The 27272-nt window shown below is 36.2% G+C and overlaps 4 protein-coding genes across 4 annotated transcripts in view; 3 read left to right on the top strand and 1 right to left on the bottom strand.

Annotated features, from left to right (window-relative positions):
* Nucleotides 1-27272, top strand: part of LOC125845271 (squamosa promoter-binding-like protein 8) — a 156369-nt gene that overhangs the window by 88723 nt on the left and 40374 nt on the right. The gene's annotated exons all lie outside the window — the stretch shown is intronic.
* Nucleotides 1556-12843, top strand: LOC125844896 (nuclear pore complex protein NUP62). Its single transcript, XM_049524260.1, has 9 exons — nt 1556-3184; nt 6914-6995; nt 8049-8127; nt 8511-8633; nt 8996-9073; nt 9910-10013; nt 10550-10637; nt 10751-10849; nt 12316-12843. The coding sequence occupies exons 1-9, from the start codon at nt 1672-1674 to the stop codon at nt 12409-12411; spliced, it is 2262 nt and encodes a 753-aa protein (XP_049380217.1). The 5' UTR covers nt 1556-1671; the 3' UTR covers nt 12412-12843.
* Nucleotides 12908-14700, bottom strand: LOC125845304 (uncharacterized). The gene is made up of 4 exons (XM_049524790.1): nt 14285-14700; nt 13929-14076; nt 13642-13738; nt 12908-13299 (listed from the first exon to the last, which is right to left on the bottom strand). Exons 1-4 carry the CDS (start codon nt 14599-14601, stop codon nt 13022-13024), a joined length of 840 nt encoding a protein of 279 aa, XP_049380747.1. The 5' UTR covers nt 14602-14700; the 3' UTR covers nt 12908-13021.
* LOC125844885 (elongation factor G-2, mitochondrial) lies at nt 16253-27256 on the top strand. Its single transcript, XM_049524248.1, has 20 exons — nt 16253-16733; nt 18017-18238; nt 18831-18952; nt 19033-19183; nt 19885-19956; nt 20686-20781; nt 20873-20961; nt 21047-21113; nt 22054-22092; nt 22310-22370; nt 22479-22588; nt 22696-22770; nt 22877-22945; nt 23029-23150; nt 24257-24382; nt 24864-24984; nt 25154-25254; nt 25348-25408; nt 26416-26469; nt 26943-27256. Exons 1-20 carry the CDS (start codon nt 16311-16313, stop codon nt 27042-27044), a joined length of 2283 nt encoding a protein of 760 aa, XP_049380205.1. The 5' UTR covers nt 16253-16310; the 3' UTR covers nt 27045-27256.

The following is a 27272-nucleotide window of genomic DNA, read 5'->3' as shown; positions in this document are numbered from 1 at the left end:
ACCAACTCCAGTTGGTAAACCTCTTTGCCGCCATGACCAACTCCTCGCACCCTCACCCTCCTCGTTCTCCTCTCAATTATCTTCCTTTCTATGCACCACCAACATTCCCTTGTGAACCACCAAAGATCGCCTCTCCACGCCATCCTCTCAATGTACTAGCATGCCCCAGCAAAACCCCTCGTTACGGGTCCAACTAATGCTCTCTCACTCCACTGCGATTGGTATTGACTATGAACTTCATCAAACACTCATGAGTGAACGAAGAAGATTTGTTTTTAAAATTTATTATTTTATTCTTTTGTAAATTTAAATATGATATTCAGTTTCCTCAACACGCGTGTGGTCACACATTCTCGCCAACTCAATCATCTGAATGTTACACAAATATGATGAATGATCAAAATGATTTGATATATTGTGTTTTAAAATACGTACCAATATGCATCAGACAGTTTCGCCTATTATGATTTGCAAAAAAAAAAAAACAAAGAAAATATAGAGTAAGGTGTAAATTAGAGTAAATGACATAAATAGTCCTTCAACTATAGGAGTAGGTCTAAAATGGTCCTTGAACTATACACTTACCAGTTTTAGTCCTTTAACTATTCAAAAATTTATCAGCTTTGGTCCCTTAACTATACACTTACCAATTTTAGTCCCTTAATTATAAATTTACCGATTTTAGTCCTTTAAGTATTCACAAACTTTTCAAGTTTGGTCTTTGTCCATTTTTTTTAATACAAATAGCTTTGGTTTTTAATACGCACCATCCTAAACTTTGATAGTTTTTGTTCAAGAAACTTATCATGCATCATGCTAATCAATGCGAATTTTATTTAATTTACTCAAATTTCTTTACGTAAAATAAAATGAATATAATAATAAAATTGATCTATTTTAAAAAAAAGTTTTAAAAATTGCAATCTACCATTTTATAAATTACCATTTCTGAAAAATTAAAAAAAATTTCGTTCAATGAAATCTTTGGAGTACAAACTTTTGATTGAACATATAATAACTTTTTTATTTTTATAATAAAGTTTAACATATTCAAGTCATTAGTAACAATAATATGCTTTATTTTATCCTCTGTTGAATAAAATTATGACTTATATTTTCTTTCTCGTGAATTTTATTTTAAATCGTTGAGGTTAACATAAGGTTAATTTGAAGAAAAAGTAATGGAGAGAGAACCAACAGAAAAAGTTGCTAAATGATTTAATTTCTCGAGGCATAGATTCTGTTAATATAAACATAAGCTATTTATATTTAAAAAATGGACAAAGACCAAACTTGATAAGTTTTTGAATACTTAAAGGATTAAAATCGGTAAGTTTATAGTTAAGGGACTAAAATCGATAAGTGTATAGTTAAGAGACCAAAATTGACAAATTTTTGAATAGTTAAAGGACTAAATCCGTTAAGTATATAGTTCAGAGATCATTTTAGACCTACGCCTATAGTTGAGGTACTATTTATGTCATTTTCTCGTGTAAATTACAACTATGTACTTACCTGTCTACTTACCTTGCAAATTAGAGTTATGGTCAGTTTGTATAAAAGCCCTTCTTCTCGCATTGAAAAACCCTCACTGTCCCCTGCTACTCTCCTGCTCCGGCGGTGAATTTTGAACAAGAAAGAAGTACACGAGCTGCCGTAGCTCCAGTAGCAATGTCGACAGGCTTTTCATTCTCCTCTTCTTCTTCACTGTTCTCTTTCTCTTCAAACCCGTCTTTTTCCACCACCCCCTCTGTCACCGCTACCACATCGTCTGCTTCCGGTTCTTCCCCATTTTCCTCGCCCTTCTCAAACCCTAACCCTAACCCTAACCCCACCTCCTCTGCTCCTTCTTTTGGCTTCGGTACATCTACTACTTCAGCCTCTTCTGCTCCTTCTTTTGGTTTCGGCTCTAATACCGGTGCTTCTACACCGTCGTTTGGATTTTCATCTAGTGCTGCTTCTGGTTCCAGTCCCCAACCAACTCTATTTGGATCTTCTTCCGGTTCGGGTGCAACTTCAAACCTATTCGGATCATCTTCCGGGTCGGGTATGACTACGAACCTCTTCGGATCCACTACATCTGCAAGTGGTTCGCCATTGTTTGGGGTGAATTCAGCTAGCGCCGCTGCGAATTCTTCCCCTTTTGGGTCTTCACTGTTCGTGTCTTCAGGTACGCCCTCGCCGGGTTTGTTTGGGTCCAGTTCGGCTGCTGGTTCAAGTTCGGGCTTGGGCTTGTTTGGTTCTTCTCCGTTTTTATCATCAACTACTGCTTCTACTGGAAATGCAGCAACTAGTGCTAGTACAACTCCATTTTCTTCATCTCTATTTGGGTCTTCTTCTTCAGCATCATCTTCGCCTTTTGGATCATCTTCAACAGCTCCTTCATTTGGTTTTCCGTCATCAGCGGCCTCACTTTCGTTCCAGTCGGCGTCAAATTCAGCTTCTTCTTCACCTGGACTTTCGTTTGCCAGCTCGGCAGCTGCCAGTTCCTTTTCTTCTTCATCTGTATTTTCTTTCCCTGGTGCTTCACCCGCAAGTTCAGCTTCTTCTGCGCCGGCGTTTTCATTGTTAAGTACTTCAACCACCACTTCCGTATCTTCTGCACCGGGATTTTCGCTTGCTGCTGCATCAACTAGTTCTGCAGTGTCCTCACCAGCATTTTCATTTTTGACCTCGAGCTCAGCAGCATCAGGTCCAGCATTTTCATTATCAACGCCCACGTCTAGTGCGGCATCACCTGCACCTTCATTTTCTTTTTCCATGCCTGCTACGGCTTCGCCATCCCCATCACCTTTTCCAGCTTCTACTGCTTTGTCATTTTCGGTTGCAAAAGGGGGAAGCTCTGTAACAGCTTCTGCTGCTTCTTCAAGTGCTCCGGTGTCAAAACCTGCTAGTACTGGGTTTTCAATTTCTTCATCGCCTTTGTTTTCAACTGTTACTACCCCCACCAGCATTTCTACAACTGCAGCTGCTACTGGAGCTTCTTCTACAACTAGCGGGACTGGTTTATCTCTGACATTTCCTGCACCCACCTCTTCAGCTTCAACAACTAGTGCTGTTGATACATCTCCGATTGCTGGGTTTGGCACCTCTGCCCCATCTACAGGTTTTTCATTGTCTAGCAAAGCATCTGCACCAGCTTTATCCTCACAGCCTCAATCAACTGCGGCTGTGCTAAGCTTTGGTAAGGTGTACTCATACCTTGTTTGAATATTGTGTTGTATATGTTGTAGCTGCTGTATCATATGATAATTAAACTTGATTATTGGATGGAATATAGTGGCCGGCATACTTAAACTGACCTTTGATTGGTTAATGAAGTGAAATTAGTTGTTCTGACATTTTCATTGATTGCAAAGGGAAGTCCATACCCATAAAGGTGGCTTAATCATGCATGACTTCGATTTTCTTCTGCTGTATAAAACATTCCCTTGTGAGAGAAGTGAATGTTTTTCTAATCGTCAAGAGAAAATGTAGTTAGAGGCAATATTATTGAGGTGATATTCAGTGCAAATTTCCCCTTCATAAAAAAAGAAAGATAATTGAGTACAAATTCCTCTCTATTCTTTTCAGGGACTTTTTATACCTTAGTAGGAGGTTTCTCAGATATTCTGCTATTTCTGATAAATATTGTTTTAGGTGATTGAGATAAAGATGTTCAAATTATGACAGGTTAGCAATTTATTAAAACAGCGAGTTGTTAAAATGTTAGAGCTCCCTCCTAATAGGAAAGAGATTCTATAGTAAGATCATGCTGAAGAAGGAAGTAGTCTGAGAACTTGACTATGATATAGAGTTGTGTAGACTGTAGCCTATAATGTTGCTCCTATAGCAAAGCTGGGAAGCATCCAGTTGGTGACGAGCTGCTAAGTGTCCATTGTACTGTGCTAGTCTGCTAGATGTACTAGCCAATAGCCATAGTCTCTGCCAAGTGTACCATGCCGACTTAAAGTGAGATTGGTTCTGTTGATATAAAGTCCATACAGCAGATGTGGAAATAAACAATCCAGCCATGCTGCAATAGGCCCAATTGAGCATCTGTTGAGTTTGAGGTTGTTGCTGGAGAGAATGGGAGCTCGAAGCAGTTGGAAACTCTCTGCTGACATGAATGATTTAAGTTATACCTCCATATCCTCCAACTCTGGACAAATTTCAAGCAAATAAGATGACATTTCTATGGAAGAATATCATGAACAGTAAAACCACAAAGCCAGAATTTTGAAGTTAGGTGGCTAAAGTAAAGGCAGCCATGGCTGTGCATCACACCCTAGGTACATCATGTTATGATGAACTGCAACTCATGAAGACAAAGGACTGCTGAATTACCTAAAGCTGCATTTCAAATGGACTGGATGCATCACAGAGTTGAAAAAGTTGGCATAGCTTCCAATATCAGGAACATCTGATAGAGTAATGAGTTAGATGACTTGGGTCAACACGTAAATAAAAAACAACAACAACTATGCCTCAGCCCCAAACTACTTAATGTGGCTATTTGCTGATTGTGTCACTCAATTTATACCCTTCCATCCGATAATTTAATATGTTGGGGAACTTATAAATGCTGCAAAGAAATCTGCAGTGAATGTGGAAAATATGAAGTGGGTTTGCTTGAGTTGGACAAAGGTTTTACTAGATATAATTTAGGTGAAGGGATGATGAACTGCTTGTATCTCCTTTATTTCCTTCACAGAAGTAGTGCTAATTTTGTTCTAAGTGAAAATTTTGCTGTGTGCCATATCTCTCAATGTTTTATCGTTTCTCCTCTTGTTTGTTGATTAAAGTAAACTGGAGAAGTAACATGTGTGAAATATTGGTTCAGATCTTACTGGAATTGTCAGTCTTAGATTCTTACAATCACACAGGATTTAGGTGTTTGAGAGCCTTGAAATATTTTTTGCCAAGCCTGATAAGTGCTTTTGGGTTCATTAGTTTGGTGGTACACATATGGTCATATATATATGCACACTGCCCCCGCACTTATTTGTTGGTGCTCTACTGCTCAGTGTTGTAAAAAGCGCAGAAAAGCGCGCTTAAAGCGCAAGGCGAGGCGACTGCGCTTTTAGTTCCTGAAGTGAGGCGACATTGAAAAGGCGCTCGCTTCTACTGTAGAAGCGAGGAGCGCAAGAAAAGCGAAAGCGCGATAAAGCGCGCTTTTTATGAAAAAGTGCCAATTAGGGTTTTTTTTTTAAATGTAAGGTTTTTTTTTTTTTTTTTAAATTTCTGAAAGATACTTACGCGACTAAGAAGCTGCAACTTTTTCTCATCTTCTTTGCGACTGCTGTAGCCTGTAAGTTCTCTTCTTCTTCTCTTCTTCTCTGCGAAGCTGCTGCGATCTACTACTGTTTTTTTTTTTTTGGTTGCTGCTGGGTGTTTTTCTATATTTTTTATTGCTGCATTTTTTTTTTCCAATTCTGTTTGCTGCTCTGTTTTCAATCTCTATTACTGACCTGTTTTTTTTTTCAATTAATATTACTGCTCTGTTTTTTTCAATTCTTTTGCTGCTCTTGTTGAAGAATAGGAGTTTGATTCTTTGTGATTTAATTATGTTTTTGATTTTTTGCTTTATATGTTATGACTTATGAGTATTATTGACTATCTATTTACTTTTAATCTAAGAATATATTACCTCTATTCAGTTATTTAATATTTTTTTATTTTTATACTAAATATCGCTTTATTAAAAAAAAGCGCGCGCTTCGCTTCTCGCTTTTGTAAAGCGAGCCCTTGTCGCTTTTTTCCGCTTCTCGCTTCCCAAAACACTGCTACTGCTTCTAAGCATCTGCTTTTATCCCCTAGATGTTCCAGCGCTGTACACTTGTAGGGTTTAAATGTCAGAAAATAGGTCTATCTTGCAACATCCTTTTATGTGTTGCAATAATGTAAATTGTGCATATTTCAAAAGTCTAAGCAGCATAGATAGGAATAGTTATAACAACTGAGCCTTTTGAAGCAATAGAGAAGAAAAGTTCTTTCTATGGTTGAGAAAACTCAAAACTTTCAACTACTACAGAAAATGTGTCATGTATTATGTCTCTGTGCCTGTCCAATTTTGTTGCTATATCAAATGAAAACATCTTTATGTGTGAAAGGATTACCACTAGTCTCTTAGCCAGGCTCATTAAAGTTTTTCTTTCAATCACGGAACAATGCACTTCACCTGTCAGAGATGTGCTCCTTCCGTTCACTTTTACTTGTCCTGTTTGGACTTTGCTTGCACTTTAAGAAACAATGATTGATATGGGTATTTTACCACAATACCCATATGAAATGTATTTTTTTTTTTTGAAATAGGTAACTTTAAACATGAAATGTATTTTTAGTATAGGGGACAAGCAAGGAGGGGGAAAAATAGAAACACAAAACAATTTGAGTTGACCTGGCTCATGGAACTGAGGAGGAACAGTTTTGAGCTTAAATGGACTGTTTAATCTTAATCGTATAGCACTAAAAACTTAAATCTGTTAGGAAAGAACAACATTATGAGATCATATGGAAATCTCTAGAAGAACTTTATTAGTTCACAAGGACCAATGGTGGTAGTTTGCTTATACTAATAGCACATTGTTTATCTTCTGTTTAGAGTTGCTGTGATTACTGATTACAACGTCAATGTCATTTCTAATAGCATATTTACCATGTCCTGAAATATTAGTCCATGTTTGCTCCTCAAGAGTGTAACAAATCTTTGAACTAGCTATCAAATGTATTTTATTGTTATTTTGATGAAACGTTGTGGATTGTAGTACTTTTGGTTGTTCACAAACATTTAAATTTTATTCCCAAAAATTGAAATTATCTACATCCCATTTATTTAAGATCAAAAGTGTGGTCATCTACCTTACTCTGTCCTGCTTCCATTTTCCAAGCATTTCCAGATATAATATTAAGTGCCATTTGTTAATTTTTTTAGGTGTCCCAAGCACAACTTCTGCCACTGCAACAAGTACAGCTGCTCAAACATCATCACCCTTGACTGTGGCTTCTAGTAGTGGGTATGTATATTTTGATTGTTTAAAGTAAACTTATACTTCTCTTATCTTACTGAAAAAAGTTCCTGGGTTTATGCCAAGGAATGAAGAGAGTTTTGGGGGATGAAAAGTGGAAAGTGAATAAATAACATTGTGACTGCAGTAAATAGTTTATGAGCTTACTTCAGCTTGTGTGTTTGGAATGAGCAGTATTTTTGGCTTTTCTTTGTGATGTTGCACTGTAGTAATTTATTTCAAAAGAGCTTCTCGTACTTTCCTATATCAATTGACTTTCAAACCATAAGGCCTCTGGCTTCCAAAGATAGTGTAAAGCTCTATCCAGGTGTGTTAGTTTAATGTGGCTTGATGGTTTCTTATGCTATTGTCTATTTTACAAAAAATCTTAAAATCTTTTAAGGAAGCATGGCTTCCTTTCTGTCATCCTGAAACAATTGAAGTCAAAACTCAAATTGGAACATACTAGGATTACCAAGTTTAACTTTTGGAGCACCCACAATTTCCCTTCAAGTATTGGCAATTGGGTATTATGCTTCAATAAAAATATGCGATTGGGTACTATTGGTACAGAATTGTGTAGGTTATGGTTTTCTGGCTACCACCTGTATTGTTTTCCTACATCAGTAAATTCATTATTCAACCCACCAAAAAAGGTCCTAGACTCACAAAGAAGTCAATGGAGAAGAAGAAACTATAAAGTTGCAGATTCTCTATACTGTTACTGTTAATTGGAAATTTATTGAATAATCAGCACTAGTCACAATGAGTCCCCTCAGAAAGTAGAATTTAGATGTAATAATATCAAATAAAGCTCAATTCATCTGTTGTGGTGGCTATTTTATTTAGTAAAGAGGAGAGTCTATTATGAATCAGGTATAAAGATTTCTTCTACTTCTCTTTTCCAACTCATGCTAACCATGCAAAAAGAACATTATTTTGAGAATTTTATGGCCACAAATTAGGAATTTATTCATCAATTGAGATCCAATCTTGGTGTGACCTGCTCTATGTGCATTAGTTTGGCTTTGAACCTTATTTTGTTTGCCCCTTTCTCTACAGGACTACTTCAACTTCTACTGTAGTTGCCACTTCCACACCGAAATTACCATCAGAGATTACAGGAAAGTCTGTAGAAGAGGTAACATATGTGCTAAATATTGGGTAGTATCTTTTTCTCTCTTTCCCCTTGTTAATCAATTCTAGGGTGATATAATGCACGTAGCTTTGATTTCACATGTATAGAACGATGAACTTCCTTGAATATGCTGAAGTTTCACTAATTTTTGTGGCTGAGTAATGTTTTAGCCAAAAATTAATAATATGAACATACTTCACGGGGGGGGGGGGGGGNGGGGGGGATAGGTAATAGAGACAGTAATTTCAATATTTATTGGTCAGTTATCCAGTCTTTCTCAGTGAATATTTCACCCATTCCCGTTTCTTGTTGAGGAATTCACATTGTTCCTGTTTATTACACTGTTACATATGTAACTTATTGCGTATACCTTCTTTCAATGAAAGATCATCAAGGAATGGAACGCTGAGCTGCAGGAACGTACTGCAAAATTTAGAAAGCAGGCTAATGCGATAGCTGAGTGGGACAAAAGGATCTTGCAGAACCGTGATATTCTTCTCAAACTTGAGGTAACTTGAGATTTATTTGAAGTCAACATTCTTCTTTGGAAAATACCCAAATTTAATTCAAGCTCTCTGCAAATCCATTTCTATTCTGTAGCTGCTGCATTCAGTAAGCTCTATGTCATTTTTCTCTTAAATTTTTCTATGCAATAGTTATGTAGGCATTTCCTGCTAAGAGATCAACTCGTATTTCCAAGATTAATAATAGAGCACTATGTTCATTCTAATTGAGCTTTGCTGCTAAGTCTTTGTCACAAGAGTTACTTGTAACCTTGTTCTTTAGTTGCGTTTTTTCCTAACATACTTGTATAGGTTGTACCTTATTTTTCCTAGGAAGTTTGACATATGTAATTACATTGTTATCTCAGAGTGAAGTTGCAAAGGTTGTTGAGACACAAGGCAGCTTAGAGCGACAGCTGGAGCTAATTGAGACTCATCAGGAAGAGGTTAGTTAATTACCATGATCTTTTCCTGCAATTTGAGTCTTTATTTCCCGATCTAATGTGTATTTGTCATGTAATTTTTAAAGAATTCCATTCTTATGTTATGCCATCCGTGCAATTTTAACCAAAAGATTGTTGGTTAAATAGTATTTCAGAGACATACTTTTAAATATGCTAATCTGGTTGATGTTTCTGGAGTGGATCTACTGATATTCTTTGATACCCAACTCTTGCATACTTTCTTGTGCCAATGTACCATTGGAGGAAGCTGTTATTAGCCAGTATCCAGAACTATGCTGTCCCAGTTCCATTAAGGTCGCTATTTGAATCTTATCCATTCTGTTCTGCCTAGTTCCATTCCATTGCGGTACTAAATACTTTTCCTTTAAGACAAACTAGTGTTTCTCTAAATCTTGTACTATCTTGAGCGTTTAACTAGTTTAATCACAATTAGTTGGTATTGTTTCAAGTTCATATAAGTTTAGATCTTCTGGATCTTCCTGATCTATCATCCATGGTTGAGGATTGAATGAGGCAACACACATCACTTTTTGCCTTGTATATTTGATGAGTATAGAGTTACTTTTGCGTGGATCTTTGCTACCTATTTAAGCCAGTGTTTCACAGTCGCTACTTGCTTGTTTTGTTTCTTGTAACTCCTGGTTTGTGATTTCTAGTGGTTGTCATTTTAAGGGACATATACTATGGTAATAACTCATGACGTTTATGATATTCATAGGTAATTGACTTTGTTGATTCTGTGTATACACTATGCTCTAACTTGTTATAGAATGATGTCATAGCAGAAGTTCATTCTCATTTTTCTCACCCTCTGTTAGGTTAGCAAGGCATTGCAAAGCATGGAAGAAGAAGCTGAGCGAATTTACAAAGATGAGAGAGGAGTGATTCTTGATGATGAAGCTGCAGCAACAAGGGATGCAATGTATGTGCATTTTTGGATAATCTTTTTTGCTTCTTGTTTCTTTAAAGCCATGCATAATGATGGCCTTTTACATTCATATCCAGCTTGTTGATATTGTGAACTGCAAAAATCTCATACTGTTTCTTTTATTGGAGGTGGGGCATTAAATGACCTAAAACAAGTGTTAAAAAATGCATTTATGTTGCCTTCTTTTGGTTTCATTTGCCAGTTTAGAAGGTTAGGGCGTCAGGCCATAATAGATAGCTTAAAAGAGAATAGAATTAATAGCTATATATCCGTTTTCTTCTTATTCATACTTCATAGTCTGAACTCTGACGTAAAGTATCAACTTTCACTTGGATCCTAAAATAGTTTTCTATTTTGATCTGTCCTGTAGTTACCCCAGCAAATGGAAGCAAGATAGTCCATTACCTCTTGCAGTCAAGAAATAAACTTTATTTTTTAATCCTAGATTCGTTTTACCTTTTTTTTCATCTATATCCTCCACTTTGCCATATTTTAATGCATCCAGTTCTGCGGAACTGGTGTAATTTCAGGTATGAACAGGCTGAGTTTGTGGAGAGGGAAATGGAGAAAATGACAGAGCAGATCAAGTCAATCATTAATACTTTTAATGCTTGCCAGGTCTTGTACCTTTATTTCTGCTCCTGCCTCTTACCCTAGCATTATGATTAGATGGTGTAAAAAATACTATATGGTTTTTATAAATTCTTTCTTTACTGTTTTATTTCATTTAGGGTGGAGAACTTGAGGCAACTGATGGAATGACACCGCTTGATGTTGTTGTACGAATCTTGAACAATCAATTGAGTTCACTGATGTGGATTGATGAAAAGGTGAGCATTGCCTTCTCGTGCTTCTTCTGGCTTTTGTTTCTTTGCCTATTGCATTAAATGAAATCAGAAGGAAAAGAAAGTAAGTTGGACTAGTAACAATGTCATTGGACTGGTGAGAGATGCGTAAGGAAAGAAAAAGAAGGGAAGTCTTAGTTTTCCGATTCGATCTTCCAGATAATCTTATGTGACAAAAATGGTGATGTTCTGTATGAGTCAAGAATTTCTGTTTCTGGGAAATGCATATTGTCCAAGGAGACATTGCTATTCCTAATAAAGTTTTTACTCTCTTTTGGTACAGATGGGTATCTCCCATATAGAAAGGGAACGATTCTATTTTGGTAAATGCATATTGTTCAAGGAGACACTGCTATTCCTGATAATGTTTTTACTCTCTTTTGGTATAGATGGTTATCTCCACCACTATAGAAAGGAAAAGATTAAGAGAGAAAATTAGTTCATAAAGAAATTTACTCTATGTGGGTTACTAGCAGCTGTTTCAGAATTCAGCTGGAATGATACTCGTCTTCCCTTTTGCATTTCTTTTTGGATCATTTTGTTGGAATGGTATACTCTCTTTTTTTTCTTGATTTTCCTTGATATAGTAGGTAAGGTAGGGTTTGATATACTCTTAGAAGAAATTACATCAGAGAATCATCGATCTTGCAGGGTTAAAAATATTACTCCACTAAGTTGCTAACTGTTTGATTCATATACTCGTTTTAAATTCGTAAGCACAAGAAAAACATCTATAGCCGGACTAGGTTTTGGATTTAATTCTTTAAAGATACGCAGATTCCAGTTTGAATACAGTATTGCCAAAAACAGCCTAAAAAACAGATATAGGGAGTAGGATCACCACCTGGAACTATCACTCTAATGAATTATAATTGCTGATGTGAAATCCTTTTCTTGTGGGGCCTGTGGGTTTAGTCTCCTACACCTACCTTGTTTAGGGCAAAAAGTCTATTATTCCTCTTCCTCCCTACTCCCAAAAATTCTTATGCTCCTAGATTGTACTAGTGAGCTAACCAAATTCTCTTAAGCTCCATCCAATTTAACTGAGGTATTTATTAATTTATCATAATACATACAATACCTTGACTTGAGAAGGAAAAATAATTGCTATTCTGCCATTTCATCATCAGTTTATCTTTGTAGATCTGTTGCTTCTGTTTAGGTACAACTGAATTAATACCACATAGCGAATGCTGTAGGATCTACGATTACTGATACTGATTAACACGTAGCCTACTTTACCATAACAGATCTATTTTCTACTGTTCATTTGTGAATAGATTTAATTTTGTTGAAGGCTTCGTCTATATGCAATTTAAGACTCGAACACTCACCTTTATGAACTGAATGATATAAGATCTGAGGCTGTTCTAAACGTACTCTTGGTTTACCTAGATGCTTTCTTTCCTTGTATATAAAAAGTTAATGATACCATTTCTACATTTGTTCAGACTGAAGAATTCTCATCTCGTATTCAGAAGCTTGCAAGTGAAGGGCTTGCTGCCAATCGTGAATCAACTGCCCCTAAATTATGGTTGACTCGATGATTGTCGTATTGGTGGTGTCAACAGGTTTCATGTCAAAGTATAAAGCCAAGGGCCTCTGAATCTTTTATGGATCTCGTTTCTCCTTCCTGCTGTGTATGCTATTAGGTTAAAGGGAGAGATGCTAAATCTTGATTCATTTCAAAGGCTTTACATCTAATTAGTGATTGAAATGCTGAGATCTCTTTTTTTCTTTGAAATGGTGCTCAAACTCGTGTGCCTTATCTTTGCTTATTACTGTCAAGACAAAATGATGTTTACATAAGAAATACAAAAATTAGCAGGACTAAAAGGTTGAACCAAGTTTTCTGTTTGCTGAAGCATATTAGTTATGGTTTTGTACTTTTGTTTGCTATGAGAGTATGAGCAGTCCAGACTGAATTGATAACCCCTCCCTGCATTGGTACCATACAATTTGGTGTGGGGAGAGTGGTTGAATATGATTTGTATCACAAAAAGGTGCCTTAGACTAATGCTGCTTCAAAGGCGGATAAATTGAGAGAGAGGGAAGCAACTGCACAAGTCATAACATCTGAAAACTATACACAAAAAGCTTTGTTTTCTTCCGGTGTCAAGCATGTAGCAAATGAGTCGTCGCGCGATTTGATGGTGATCAAGCTCCTTGGGTTCTTGTGACGACCACAATCAACAACAAAATAACTGATAAAAGGAAAGAGGATCTAATCTTCTCTTCCACGAGATCAGAGAGTTCAGAAGTCGGTTTCTCTTTACTGTCTGGTTCAAATATATCATGGATTATTTCACTTAATAATGATCCAAATGATTGGAGTAGCTCCGCGATTCTGGAAGTTGTGATGCCCATAATCCATTTCACTATGAGGGATCCGATGTCTGACTCCCCAGTTGAGCTTTGTGATTCTTCTTCTTTTGCTGCATATAGGTGTAGAGAAGAAACAGTGAAAACAACAGCTTCTCCTAACAATACAGAAAACTTAACAACATTTTATGACCAAATAGGCGAAGCATTTGGACTCAAAAGGAGAAAAAGAGAAATTATAAACTGGTGAACATGTGAATTTCCTATCATTTCTCATGGAGTGCATTAGGGTGTTGATTCTTTAAGTATTCCCATTGCAAATCCAATCCTTTAATTCTAAACCAAAACTAAGCTAGTTGTGATAGTTGTATATCTTCATTCTCTAGGGAATAACATCAGAATTAGAATACGAAAAGTACCAGCCAACGAGAGTTAATAACACGATTAATATAAACCTGCAGATATGACTGAGCATTGAAGATTCTGAACTGCCTTGTTGCTCATCATGGCTTCCCAAACAGCTCTGTCACAAGCTATGGAACAAACCAATCTCTACATGCAAATAAAAGAGATATATGTCTATGCAACTGACAAATGAAATTAAACATCTATGCTCAATGTTCTTAATTTCTTAAAGTAGTAATAATAGCAGAAATAACTCTGTGTGATGAGATTTGTAAAATTTTCATTGGAAATCACATCATTACAAAGTAAGCTGATAACAACTAGTCAAAATACAGACCTGAATTGATGGTTCATTTTGAAGCATAAAAAGAGCATCATAAAATCTTGCATTTCCAGGTGATTTCACCAGAGTCAACTGATAAGGATTTAGCATCGGTTCAACCCAATTCATCTCTTCTTTAGGAGCATAATACCCACTCATAAAACTGCAGTAAACAGTATAACCAACAGAGCTTTAGACATCTAGTGTACAGTATAATATAAGCCCTGGTATTAACATTACAAGAGTTATTAAGTCACGGATAAGAAATAATCCCAACATTACTAATACACTCTATTCAATACTATACTCTTATACACTGATCACTACATACATCAAACTGTTACTTTTCTTATAAAGTTAAAAGATTTTACCTTTGGAGATCAGACATGGCCTTTTCAACCTCCCAGCTACAAGGAACAGAACCAAAAACAGAGTCATAATAAGGAGACCCCTGTGTTCCTTTTTCATCAACCTCATCAAAAGGTTCAATATCAAGAATCTTAGAGTTTGAACCATAATCAATACACCTATTCTTAGTCCAAGATTCTCCAAAGGGTGTTTCACAAATTGATGATAAAGAAGGGGGAGAGTGGAAATTGGAGTCCCTAAGGGTGGGTAGGGTTGGGGTAGTGAAAGAATTGTTGGAGTTTGTACTTGTAAAGAGTGGCAACATGGCTCCTCCTCCCATTTTTTTCCTCTATACTTTAAGTCAACCTGTGAGAGTGCAGGTATCTACACAATTTTCTAGATAAACAAGAAAAAATTAGGTGTAGTATTCTTTGTTCGTATTGGATAAGATATTTTGAGCAATCGCAAGTCACTAATAATTATCTAAGTTATTTTGAAATTATAATTTCTAGACTAATTTATCTCAATCAGAATGGAATAAGATGAAATATTCGAATAAAATGAAAATTTTGCTATATTATCAACTTATATCGTCTATCATATGTGATATGAATTTTATTTTAGAGTTAATTTTAAAATATCAAACACCAGGTAACAACCAAGCAAGTTAATTTAACTCTAGAATTAATATTAGTCACTCACTCACAAATTAAAGTTACAGTAATTTACAAAGTAGTTAGGGGTCGTTTGGTTACTGTATAAGAGACATTTTATTCATGTATAAAAAGTTGCATTAGCTTTACTGTGTTTGGTAGAAGTTTTGTATTAGGTATAAAAGTCAGCATAACTTATACCACGTTTGGTTGGTAAAAATTTAAATGTTGTATAATAGTTATTCATGTATTAATTTATACGGTGTTTGGTTGCATTTTTGTAGTCCTACATAATTAATACCAACATAACTTATGAGGGAATCTATGTATAAAGTTATGCAGGGTAGAAGGTGGAATAAGTTATGTGGGTATTAGTTATACATGTATTAAAATGATAGATTACATATTTACCCTATTAATTTATTTTTTATTTTTTAATTGGAAACTTTACTGTTTCCTATATACGTTTGTTGTTTTTATTTCTTTTTATATATAGATCATTTTCATTTCTTTTAATTTATTTTATTTTATTTAATTGGAAACTTTACTGTTTTCCTATCTACGTTTGTTATTTTTATTTCTTTTTATATATAGACTATTTTCATTTTTTTTTATATTTACCGTTTTTATTTATTTATGCAAATATAAATATTTTTTTAATATTAGAGATTTGATTGTATATTTTTTGACGGTACATATGCTAATCAAATATTAGCATTATGCTGGAGTTGTTCTATCAGTTTAGGATTTTTTTGTTTCCAAATTAGATTATTTCTAGTTGTTTTTGTTTTGTCTATTTTGTTGACCGACTTGGTCACTCTTGGACCTTGTTTGGACACATTTTTATTTGATGAATAAATAGACATGGTCCAATGTTGATTAAAAAAAATAAAAATATTAGTATTGTATATTATTCAATATATTCCACATTTTATTAACATGTATTATTATTTTGTAAATAATATATATTGATAATTTACTACAAGTTTAATATAATAGTTAATAATTCATGTATTGTAATCTCTACATAACTAAATAATACCTACATAACTAATATCCACATAGCTAATACCCGCATAATTAAACCCTGCATAACTAAACCCTGCATAACTAAACCCTGCATAATTAATACCTGCATAACTAAACCCTGCATTACTAATACCTGCATAACTAAACCATGTATAACTAATACCTGCATAACTCTAACCAGTAACCAAACGGCCCCTTAGTACGGCAGTTGAGCGGGTAACATTTTACTTACTAAACTATTTGACCCGTTTCAAGAAACCGACCCGTTTAAATTTTTCATAAAATATTTTAAGAAAAAATGTCTTGAAACATTTCTTCCACGCCGGAGAAGATTTCCACAGGGTTTAACCAAAAACCCTAAACCCCCATGGCTAGATCAGCTAGATCCTCTACGACGCGCCTATTCTACACCCTCTGCTCCTCAACCAAAAGGACGCCGTTGACTCCTCAACACCCACCGCCAACTCCAGTCGCCGCCTTATTGGCCGGAAACTTCCAGCTCCGCCACTACGCCGCCGGTAGTGCCACCGCTAGAGTGAGAGAAGAGAAAGATGCGGTATGGAGGGAGTCGCTCGAAAAAGTGCGGAATATTGGGATTTCAGCTCATATTGACTCCGGTAAGACTACACTGACAGAGAGGGTATTGTTTTATACGGGCCGGATCCATGAGATCCATGAAGTTAGGGGTAAAGATGGAGTTGGTGCAAAGATGGATTCCATGGATTTAGAAAGAGAAAAAGGGATTACTATACAGTCTGCTGCTACTTACTGCACTTGGAAGGACTACCAGGTATTAAATAAATGTTCTTTTCGACCTTCAAAAACTAGTAGTATTTATTATTTTACTCTCAGCAGTTTTTCTTTTTCAAAATTATTGTTTTCTTGTTTGAATGGAGAGGAAGTAGCTAATTTGGTATTGAACACTATTGATTGCTAATCTTAATCATTTTCGCGGCTGGGTTTTAAAATTGTTTATGTTGCTTGTAACAAAATTGATTAGAACTGGGAAATGGTTTGATTTATTGAAATTGAATTGTCAAAGGCTAGTGGCGCACTGTTCGAAACTCGTGTATAATGGCCCAAACCCCTCTACCCTTCTCCACTTAACTTACATGATTTTGTATGTGGCAAGGTATGAATCTGTGCCATGAGCCGTATCCACACCAAGTGCTGTGCTCATACCATTTGACTAAATCCCGAGGGCAAATACGTTAGGGTTATTCCTACTGTCAATTAGAGCAATCAGATTGATTAATGAAAGTTTCTCTCTTTCATTGCTGGTTGGCGTTTCTGCCTGCAGAATATAAGGAGGTAAATGAAGAGAATGCGAGGAAAATTAATTTCCTCTCATTATCTTGTTGGTAGTAGATAGAAAGTAAAGAATATGCTTATAGCGTTTTGTGGGTTCTGTTGGAGAAAGATATGTATGTCTATTTCCTTTCTGTTGTTCCCAACAATCAGATGTCCACTTTCCCTTCTCCACATTTCAGTTAAAGGATTAACCTTGATTAAGTACATAATCAACTGAATCATAGTAGGTTTTCATTCGGTATTTGTGCTCTATATTCTCATAGAGCAGCCATGAAATATATATTGTTTATATGGAAGTTTGATTTTCCAGTCTTTGATTGATCCTTTAATATTTTGTGGAGGAAAAAACAAAAAAGTTATTTTTTTGTTTTTTTTGTACAAGTTATAACAAGGATTTGGGATGAGATTGTTTTATCCCTTATCAATTTCTTGATAAAGGAATAGCAATTTTTTTAAAAAATTTCCTACTGACTAGACAAGTCAATCAAAAATGATATAAATGAGATTGTCAGGGCTGGTTCACTAGAGATTCTTGGTGGATGTTTAGTTTACTTAACTAAGCGAGATACGTGAAACATTGTTATAACTTCCGTTTTTTTTTCCTAGGTTTTTCTCTAGGAAAATTGATCATAATATTGCATGCAGATGTTTTCTCTTTTTTGAGTCAAGCATATTGTAATAATCCTCAGCCGTTTCGTCATTAGAAAAAAAATTGTGGTAATTTTTCTGGTTCCAGTTCTTTATTTCTGCTTCTTGTTGTAGGTGAACATAATAGACACACCTGGTCATGTTGATTTCACAATTGAGGTGGAAAGAGCCTTGCGTGTCCTTGATGGAGCCATTCTTGTTCTTTGTAGTGTTGGTGGTGTGCAAAGTCAGTCTATCACTGTTGATAGGCAAATGAGAAGATATGATGTCCCTAGACTTGCTTTTATTAATAAACTTGATCGGATGGGGGCAGACCCTTGGAAAGTTCTTAACCAGGTCAGTTATGTATCATTGAAGGCCTATTAGACTTCTAAAAAGTTTAATTTAAAACTTTTTTTCCTTGAATAAATTAAATAATGTTGCCCTTTATTTGTTGCTTTTGCAACCAGGCGACATTATCATCATATGTGAAGGAACTAAAACAGAATAAACTTATTTGAGTTTCAAATCACTAGACCTCTAAAAAACGGGGGGGGGGGGGGGGGGGGGGGGGGGGGGGGGGGGGGGGGGGGGAGGAAGTCAGTGTGTTCAGTCAGTGTTCATGCTAGAAATCAGCATTTGTAGTTCTGCAGTTAACTGAAAGCATTTATGTCTGTCAATGTAACAAACTGGAACAGTTAGGTTGGTGTTCAGAAAATATCATATTTGTTATAAACATCTGCTACTTGATTCACTGCGACCTCACTTACTTCTTGTGTGTGTTTGCCTTAATTCTTTGGCAGGAAGCACTTATTATTTTTATCACTGATATTATCTCTTGGTTTGCTGATTTCCTCTAGAACTTTGTTATGTGAATTCTCAATAACAGTTTAGTACTTTGAAACTTTGAGTACAGTATGTTCAGTTGCTCTGTTTCCTTCCCGCACAGGCAAGATCAAAGCTTCGGCATCACAGTGCTGCTGTGCAAGTTCCGATTGGGCTAGAAGATGACTTCAAGGGTCTTATTGATCTCGTGCAGTCAAAAGCTTACTATTTCCATGGTTCCAATGGGTTTGTGTTTAAAGATGTTTGGTTAGGTATGATAGATAAATTTGCTCTACCAGGTTCATATTCATTTTTGGCTTTTGCAGTGAGAAGATTGTCGCAGAAGATATTCCTGCTGATATGAAAGCAATTGCTTCTGAGAAGCGGCGAGAGCTAATTGAAGCAGTCTCTGAGGTTGATGATAAGCTTGCTGAATCATTTCTGAATGATGAACCTATATCATCTGCTGATCTTGAGGTCTGTACACAATTAGTCAACCTTGTTTACAAGGAAATTACAACCTTGTTGTGGAGTGTTTCCATTTGTTACTTTTCAGAAGTATACATTATGTTTAGGACACGTGTTTCTTTTTCAAATAGTAGATTTTTATATCTTGTGTACTTTGGGGATGCAATATGTGACATATAAATACCGAATTTCAAATTTTGAGCCAAACTTGCAAGCTTTGGTAATCATGTCGGGGATGGAATTAAAAGTGACTGTTTCACGCTGCATAGCATAGTCATTGTAGATCGTGGAACTATAGCAGTTGAATGCTTTGTGGGTTCTCAATTGAAACAAGCACAATGAGGGAGGTTTGGTGATAGTTTGAAGGGCACTTCCTCTTCTTTTGCGTAATATTCTTTCCTGTGTACCATGTTATTTGTGTGAGCATAGGACTGGAGCTGAGATTCTTTAGTGGTGGACAGGGTTATTTACCACATCTAGATCAATTGATTGTGAATGCACGACTGTACGCTAAGCCTTATCTTTTAACATGGACTGTCAAAGTGCTTAACCTACATTAATGTCTACTGTTAATACAATAAATATTGCAGTACTTGGTATTGGTAAAGTGATGTGCTGTTATGGATCTTTGACTATTGACTTTATCTAGCTGTTGGGACATCCATTCTCCTCTTACCCTGTTTCTTTAATTTTCTTTCTGTGTTCATCAGGCAGCCATTAGGAGAGCGACAATAGCACGGAAGTTTGTTCCTTTTTTTATGGGTAGTGCTTTCAAGAACAAGGTGCTGTTTTCTTCACTGCGTAGCTTAATATGGGATGCAACATTTTGATCTAAAATTGATATTGGCTATATTTTGGGCTTTTGTTTTATGTGAAAAACATTTAAGTTGCATAAATTTACCTGAATGATTATTGTTATTTCCCACTGAATTCCAGAGGTGTAATTTTTTCCTTCTTAGGTCAACCTCGCCAAATTGAATATTAAAATAACTGGGCTTGTGTAAAACTGTCATCTTTCATCAATGTTGATCATTTGAACCTGGATCAAATTTCTCATCAATTACAATGTGATCATTTAAGAGCTTAGGAAAATGGAAGGCAGAAGTATTCTGACAACTAGCTGTGACCATGATATATTCTTCTCAAGACTAATTCCTTAATGATTACAACTGTGAAGCAATCAGTACTTGATGTCCATCCTTTCCGTTTTTAGCTTAATTTTTTCAATGTACATTTTGTCTGGCTAATTGTTTTGTCGTGAAATTTTATCTCCTTGCTCATAGATTTTGTTTCTACTGGTGTATATCTAGGTCCATGCCTGCTAGCTGTTCTCATTCTTGCAGTTCTAACTTATTCCTGTTGTTGCTTGGCTATGTTTTCTTTGCTGATGCTTGGTTTGGCACAATATGCCCAATTCCATTCTTGATTTTCAAGTGACATTAAATGTGTAATTCTTTTATTCAGTGGTTGCAGTTTTTGATTTATGCTTTCTGTTATTTTCTGCTAAACAGGGAGTTCAAACACTTCTTGATGGCGTTCTCAGTTACTTGCCTTGTCCAGTTGAAGTTAGCAACTATGCTCTGGATCAAACAAAGGACGAAGAGAAGGTTAGTTGATAATATTTTTGGTTGAGTTCTTACCTTTCTTTTCTCCACGTACAGATGTAGAGTTTAATGCCTCGTGCTCATTTGTTGCTAGGTTACCTTAACCGGAAACCCTTCTGGCCCTTTGGTTGCCTTGGCATTTAAATTAGAGGAAGGGCGTTTTGGTCAATTGACCTATTTAAGGTATAAACTTATTTCTTGTGCAATTGTTTTCTCTGTATGTGCACTTAGCAAGGACCACACATTTTAACATAATCTTCCATCAAAGAATCTATGAAGGTGTCATCCGGAAGGGCGATTTTATAATCAACGTGAACACGGGAAAGAAGATTAAGGTCAGTTCAGTCGAGCTCATCTTCCTTCTCAAATTTTTTTGGATGTTTTCATGGTTGCATTCATGTTTCCTAAATTCACAGGTTTATGAAACATTCTGCTTTTTCTTGGTTTTCTGGTCAATCATGTGACATGTACTCTTCTCTGAACAATTTTAATCTTACTGAATCGAAAATATTCTTCTTGTTTATTCTATTCTACGAATGTTGTTCTGCTTGTTGAAAAAGAAAATCGTATTTTTGCTTTGCTTGTTCACGAATTCATTCCATTGGCTTTTACTGAAAGTTAACTTTGTGCAAAAAATTAGTGAACTGCCAATTCTGGGATGCAGATTTTCATTAAATTTATTCATATTAAAAGAAAACATCCGCCTCGGTTTCTTAATTACTGCAACAAAGCATCAGCTATTAGCACAAAAAGGGGAACTTAGAGTTTATCCAGGTAGGAAGGCACAATTGGGTTGAGATATGGCCTCAGCTAAGATCCTAGATTAAATGGAAAAAGATGTGAACTTGCAAAAATACTCGTGGGAAGTAAAAAGAGACCAAGTTGTTAAAAACCTACAAATAGGTATATGAATAGAGTGGATCTACATACCCGGGAAATTTATTTGTAATTGTTAAGTATCTATATACACCAAGAATAGAAGCTCCTTTGGTTTTGGAGCTGGTTGAATCGGGGGTAGTTCAAAAGGAAGTTAGAAGTGTTTATTTGTTGTAAAGAACTTTTGCAAGGGGAATATTATTTGAACAGAATTGTTCTCTACTTTGTGATGTAGATACCAACATTGATTGCTAACCCATGTAGGTCTTTTTTTTTAGTCACCCACTCAATTGTGGATGTGTGTGTATCTATGCTCGACGTTATTGCATACTGTTAGCAAAATTAGTCTATATATTATTCTGCTATTATAACCTGATGTTCAACTAATTTTTTTTGTAGATTCCTCGTTTGGTTAGAATGCATTCAAATGAGATGGAGGTTTGTCACTCACACCTTGTCCTTTTGACTTCTTGATTAGATACAAATCTTACTATGTTAGGATGATATTTTGTGTTACTCTTAAATTGAATCAACCTTACAGGAATTTTTCAGAGATTTTAGAAGGGAAAAAAGGATTCTTTTCCCTGCATTATCAGTATATCTAAATTCCCCATCTTTCTTAACTCTGAGAAATGTATATCAACTCTAATAATAGGATATCCAAGAGGCTCATGCTGGGCAGATAGTTGCTGTGTTTGGCGTAGATTGTGCCTCAGGTAACAAGTCGTAGGATCCTATTCTCTAGCTCAAGTCGACTTAATGAGAAAAAGCAGAGATCTTTCCATTATGATGTATTCTGATGCTTAGGTCTGATCCATTTGCAGGGGATACTTTTACTGATGGATCAGTCAAATACACTATGACTTCTATGAATGTCCCTGAACCAGTGATGTCATTAGCTGTTTCACCTGTTTCTAAAGACTCTGGTGGACAAGTGAGTGGTCATAGTAGAACCTGTTGTTCTGTTGGATCTACAAGGCGTGCACTCTTTGCGATTGTTCTTTGAGCCTCTTATAATTGTTGTGTCTGTTTGGTTGGCAGTTTTCAAAAGCTTTGAATCGTTTTCAGAAGGAGGATCCTACATTCCGTGTGGGTTTAGATGCTGAGAGTGGTGAGGTATTTTTTGTCTACCCCAGATGGGGGCTCCATAGTTTGAATGTTATGTTCATTATTGATCTTTTATTGGGAGAATCCCTGAACATCTCAATGGTTTTCTGAGCAGACAATCATATCTGGCATGGGGGAGCTGCATCTGGACATATATGTTGAGCGCATCCGGAGAGAATATAAGGTTTATTTTTTTCCACAAATAGTCATTCTCTTTGGGTATCACGTTTGTTTGATCCTTTTCTTACTATCTCGTTGTTTCTTTAGGTTGAAGCTCAGGTTGGAAAGCCTCGTGTAAACTTCAGGGAAACCATCACTAAGCGAGCAGATTTTGATTATCTACACAAGAAGCAAAGTGGTGGGCAAGGTCAATATGGTAGAGTAATTGGGTAAGTGTAGACGTATATCATTTTGGCAAGTCCCTTTTGCTATTTCCTTAATTGCTTATCGCATGCAACTTAAAAGCGCCTATAAATAATTACCATTATTAAATGATGGGCAAGTAGAACGGGGAGAGCTAATGCTAGTTATATGATTTCCAATTGTCCTGCACCTTCCCTACTAATTACATGCCTGATGATTTCCATAGAATATTTGGTATCTTCTTTAGTGCCAGATCATAAAGTTGATTAGTTTTCTTTGGGTTGTGAGAAAAGAGTAGCAAAGGCAAACTTATCCCTTTTCTTTGTTTGCACAATGTTGGGCCTCAATTTATATTGTCCAATCATCAGATGTTCAATTCTGGGCTTCCTACGTTGGTGAAGGGAATTGACCATTGTCTCAGATGGTCTTTGATTAATCTGCACCTCAAACGCTAGTTTTTGGAGTTGAGTAAGGCCAAGATCCATGTTCTTCACGTGGTATCAGATGGAAATCATCTCTATTCTTGGTTTACCCACTGTTGGGTTCCCATGTGCTGTTGTCCTTGCTCCGTATGTCCATCCCCAATTGTGGAGTGGTATTTAGAATGTTCCATATTGATCAAGAGACTAAATTGCTCTCTTTATATTGTCTTGGGCAATCCTCATCTCAGGAGCCAGGTTCTAAAGTTAAGCCCGAGATCCATTTTCTTTGTGGTTGCAAATATGGCTCCTCATTTGTTCTAATGTCTTGACTTCGGCCGATTGCATCCCCCTGACAGAGTACTCTATATCTTGTAACCTAAACTAAATCCCCCTCTCTGCCCGTACCCCCCTCCCCCACAACAAAGCTCCGCTTTCTAGCTTAGGTTGTAAATCTATAATGCTTACAGTTGGCGGCTCAGTTACAGATCCCCATGCATAGGCTACTGTCTTAGGCTGGTATAATAGATCACAGCTTTAACTTTGAGGAGTAATTCAACATTGACCTCCATTAAATCTGCACTAAACAAGAGTATGTTAAATTGACTCTGAGGGAGTTGGTTTGGGAGGGTAAGTAAGCTGTTTATATTTTCATTATTCATTTTTGTGGCATTGTTGATATTCATGTTTCCTCAATGTGTTGTTTTCCACAGGTATGTTGAACCTCTTGAACCAGGGTCAGGCAGTAAGTTTGAATTTGAGAACATGCTTGTTGGACAAACTATTCCGTCAAACTATGTCCCTGCAATTGAAAAGGGTTTCAGGGAGGCTGCCAATTCGTAAGTTTTCTTTCTCTAGTTTCAAATTATGACTTGCCTAGAGATTCTGAGATACACCTACTGCTTTTTCTTCAAGTCAAGAATCTATCCTGTCTTGTTACTCCGCCCGTTTCAAAAAGAATGACCTCCTTTCCTTTTTAGTTTGTTTCAAAAAGAATGACCTCCTTCTTTTTTTGGTTACTTTCAGCTTTCCACGTGGCATGTTTAAGGCCACAAGATTAAAGGGCAATTTTGTACATTTGAAATAACTTTAATTTAGGACCACAAGATTCAAAAGTCTTCTTTATTTTCTTAAACTCCGTGCCAAGTCAAACAAGGTCATTCTTTGTGAAACGGAGGGAGTATTATATAGTAATTGCTTATGAACTATCAAAGCTTAGTTGATGCATGATTCAGTGGAGATTTGGTCATTGATTTGCTTGGACTAGTTTCTTTAGGTGTTTTTGATTTGATTAGAAATCTGGATCTTCCTGTGTTCCAGGGGTTCTCTGATTGGTCATCCTGTTGAAAATATCCGTGTTGTTTTGACGGATGGTGCCTCACATAATGTTGATTCAAGTGAACTTGCATTCAAATTAGCTTCTATTTATGCTTTTAGACAGGTAAGACATTCATCCTACTGACCGTAGACTATTTCTGTTATATTTGTTTGTACCTCCAACTTCCCAGCCTTCCTCTCTTTTCTTAGCTTGGTGAGCTTTATCTAAGTTGCCTATGCTTGCAGTGATTTTATGGTTGCTCACGTGTATCACTAATTTTATTGCAAAACAGTGTTATACTGCGGCCAAGCCTATTATTTTAGAACCTGTGATGCTGGTGGATATAAAAGTGCCAACAGAATTTCAGGGCACTGTTACTGGGGATATCAATAAGTAATCCTTTTGAGTTCTTTTTGAGACCTTGTTATTGAGATTTGAGAATGTGATTTATGCTTTTCTAACCACTTCTTTTTCTTGTTTTCACAGGAGGAAAGGTGTCATAATCGGCAATGACCAGGAAGGAGATGACTCTGTAATTACTGCCAATGTATGTCTATCATTCTTTGCACTTTCAGCTGTATTTAGAATTGATTCTGGTGCCTGTTGCTGTCAGCATGTATTGCTGTTTATATACATGTTCTCTATCCTCTCTTTCTATATTCTGTTCGGATGACTTTATGTGATGTAATTATAGAAAAACCACTTCCGAGTACAGCTCCAGCAATCAATTGTTCATTCCTTTTTTAGGTACAGAAGTGGCTTTCAAAATTGGTAGTAATGCATCTTCTACTTGTTTGTGTTGGGGCTTCTTAGTAGTAGTTTTTGGGCATGCGTGTCACAAGGCGTGTGTCTGACACTTTGTAATCATAATTTAACTTTGGCATAATACATAAACACGACTCTTAACTTGGCGCCAGCTGGCAACTATGACCTTTAACTTTGGGTGTGCATAAGTAGACACTTAAACTTGTATAAAATTGAATAAATGAATACAATCGTCCTACATGGCAATTTTATAACCTACATGGCATCCTATGTGTCTTATGCCATGTAGGACACGTGTGTCTACTTGTTCAATTTTATACAAGTTTAAATGCCTACTTGTGCACACTCAAAGTTGGAGGGCATAGTTATCCGTTGAAGACAAGTTAAAGGTCATGTTTATGTATTATGCCTTTAACTTTTATTATTGTGGTTGACTTCTTTCTTTTTTACCTACTGCCCTATCAGATTTTGTTGTACTTCCCAGTGATATTTATTTTAGCTTTCAAGTATGTGTGACAAAGTTGTGTAAGGAAAGATAGAATAGTTATGAGAAATTGTTTCCATGTAGATTAGTGTTCTTCATGTTTTACTTGCATATGCTTGTATATTTTGAGACTGATGCGCAATAATTGCTAATTTACATGGCTTGTAAGGGACAAAGGAAAAATTCTTTCTTGATTTCTTTCAGCCTTGGAACAGTATGCATTTATCCTGAAAGTATTATTACATTAGTTATGAGTATCTCATTTCTGTCTTCTGAGAGCTGAGGTTATACTATTTATTTCTCAGGTTCCTCTCAACATGATGTTTGGGTACTCAACATCTCTTCGATCAATGACACAGGTCAGTAATTTTGTTTCCAGTTCCTCAACAGAACTCTTTTATCGAATCAAGGGAGAGGAAGGACGGAGGTGATTCCAATTTTTTTTAAAGCTTTTGGACATAGTAGGAGTGAAAGGAAGGCAGGAGAAAAATGATGGATAATGCCATAAACAATTTTAATTTTGTCATACAAGTGAGTGGAAACCTAAAAAAAAGTACACGTTCTGAAGACGCTTTTGTGATGCCACAAAGACACAAGGCTTACTAGTAGAAAAATATGTCATTAAGGTGTTAAGGTGAAGTGAGACACATTCTTTCCTTTTCTTTAATATCAAATCACAAATTAAAGTTATTCATCTCCTCTAACTTTGTTTTCTTTTCCTTTTCCCCTAATCATGCGTATAATGCATAGGGAGAAATATGTGATACCAACCTCTGTGCTCTGTTTGTTTAGTGAATTTCAGTGATATAAATCATTGTTTTGTTTCATGCAGGGGAAAGGTGAGTTCACAATGGAATACAGAGAGCATGCCCCAGTTTCAGGAGATACGCAAACGCAACTTGTTAACGCATACAAGGCCAGCAAAGAAAGTTGAAAAGATGGTGTGCCTTTGAAGCTCCTGCAACTACAGCCTGTTTAATTATTTTTTTTATGAATTTGTCTCCTTGGGTGGGAGCAATGTTGTGAAATCCTTAGGACCAGAATTGGTCAGTCAATTTTGATATGCTGAATAAAACAATAACATTCCATAATGTATACAAATAATTGCTTATATACATATATATAGGTTGTGTATTCCCGTTGAAAGGATTACAGAGTGCAG

Source organism: Solanum stenotomum, chromosome 1, assembly GCF_019186545.1.
Source record: "Solanum stenotomum isolate F172 chromosome 1, ASM1918654v1, whole genome shotgun sequence".
Taxonomy (NCBI): Eukaryota; Viridiplantae; Streptophyta; class Magnoliopsida; order Solanales; family Solanaceae; genus Solanum; species Solanum stenotomum.
This window is presented reverse-complemented; position numbering and strand designations above follow the sequence as displayed.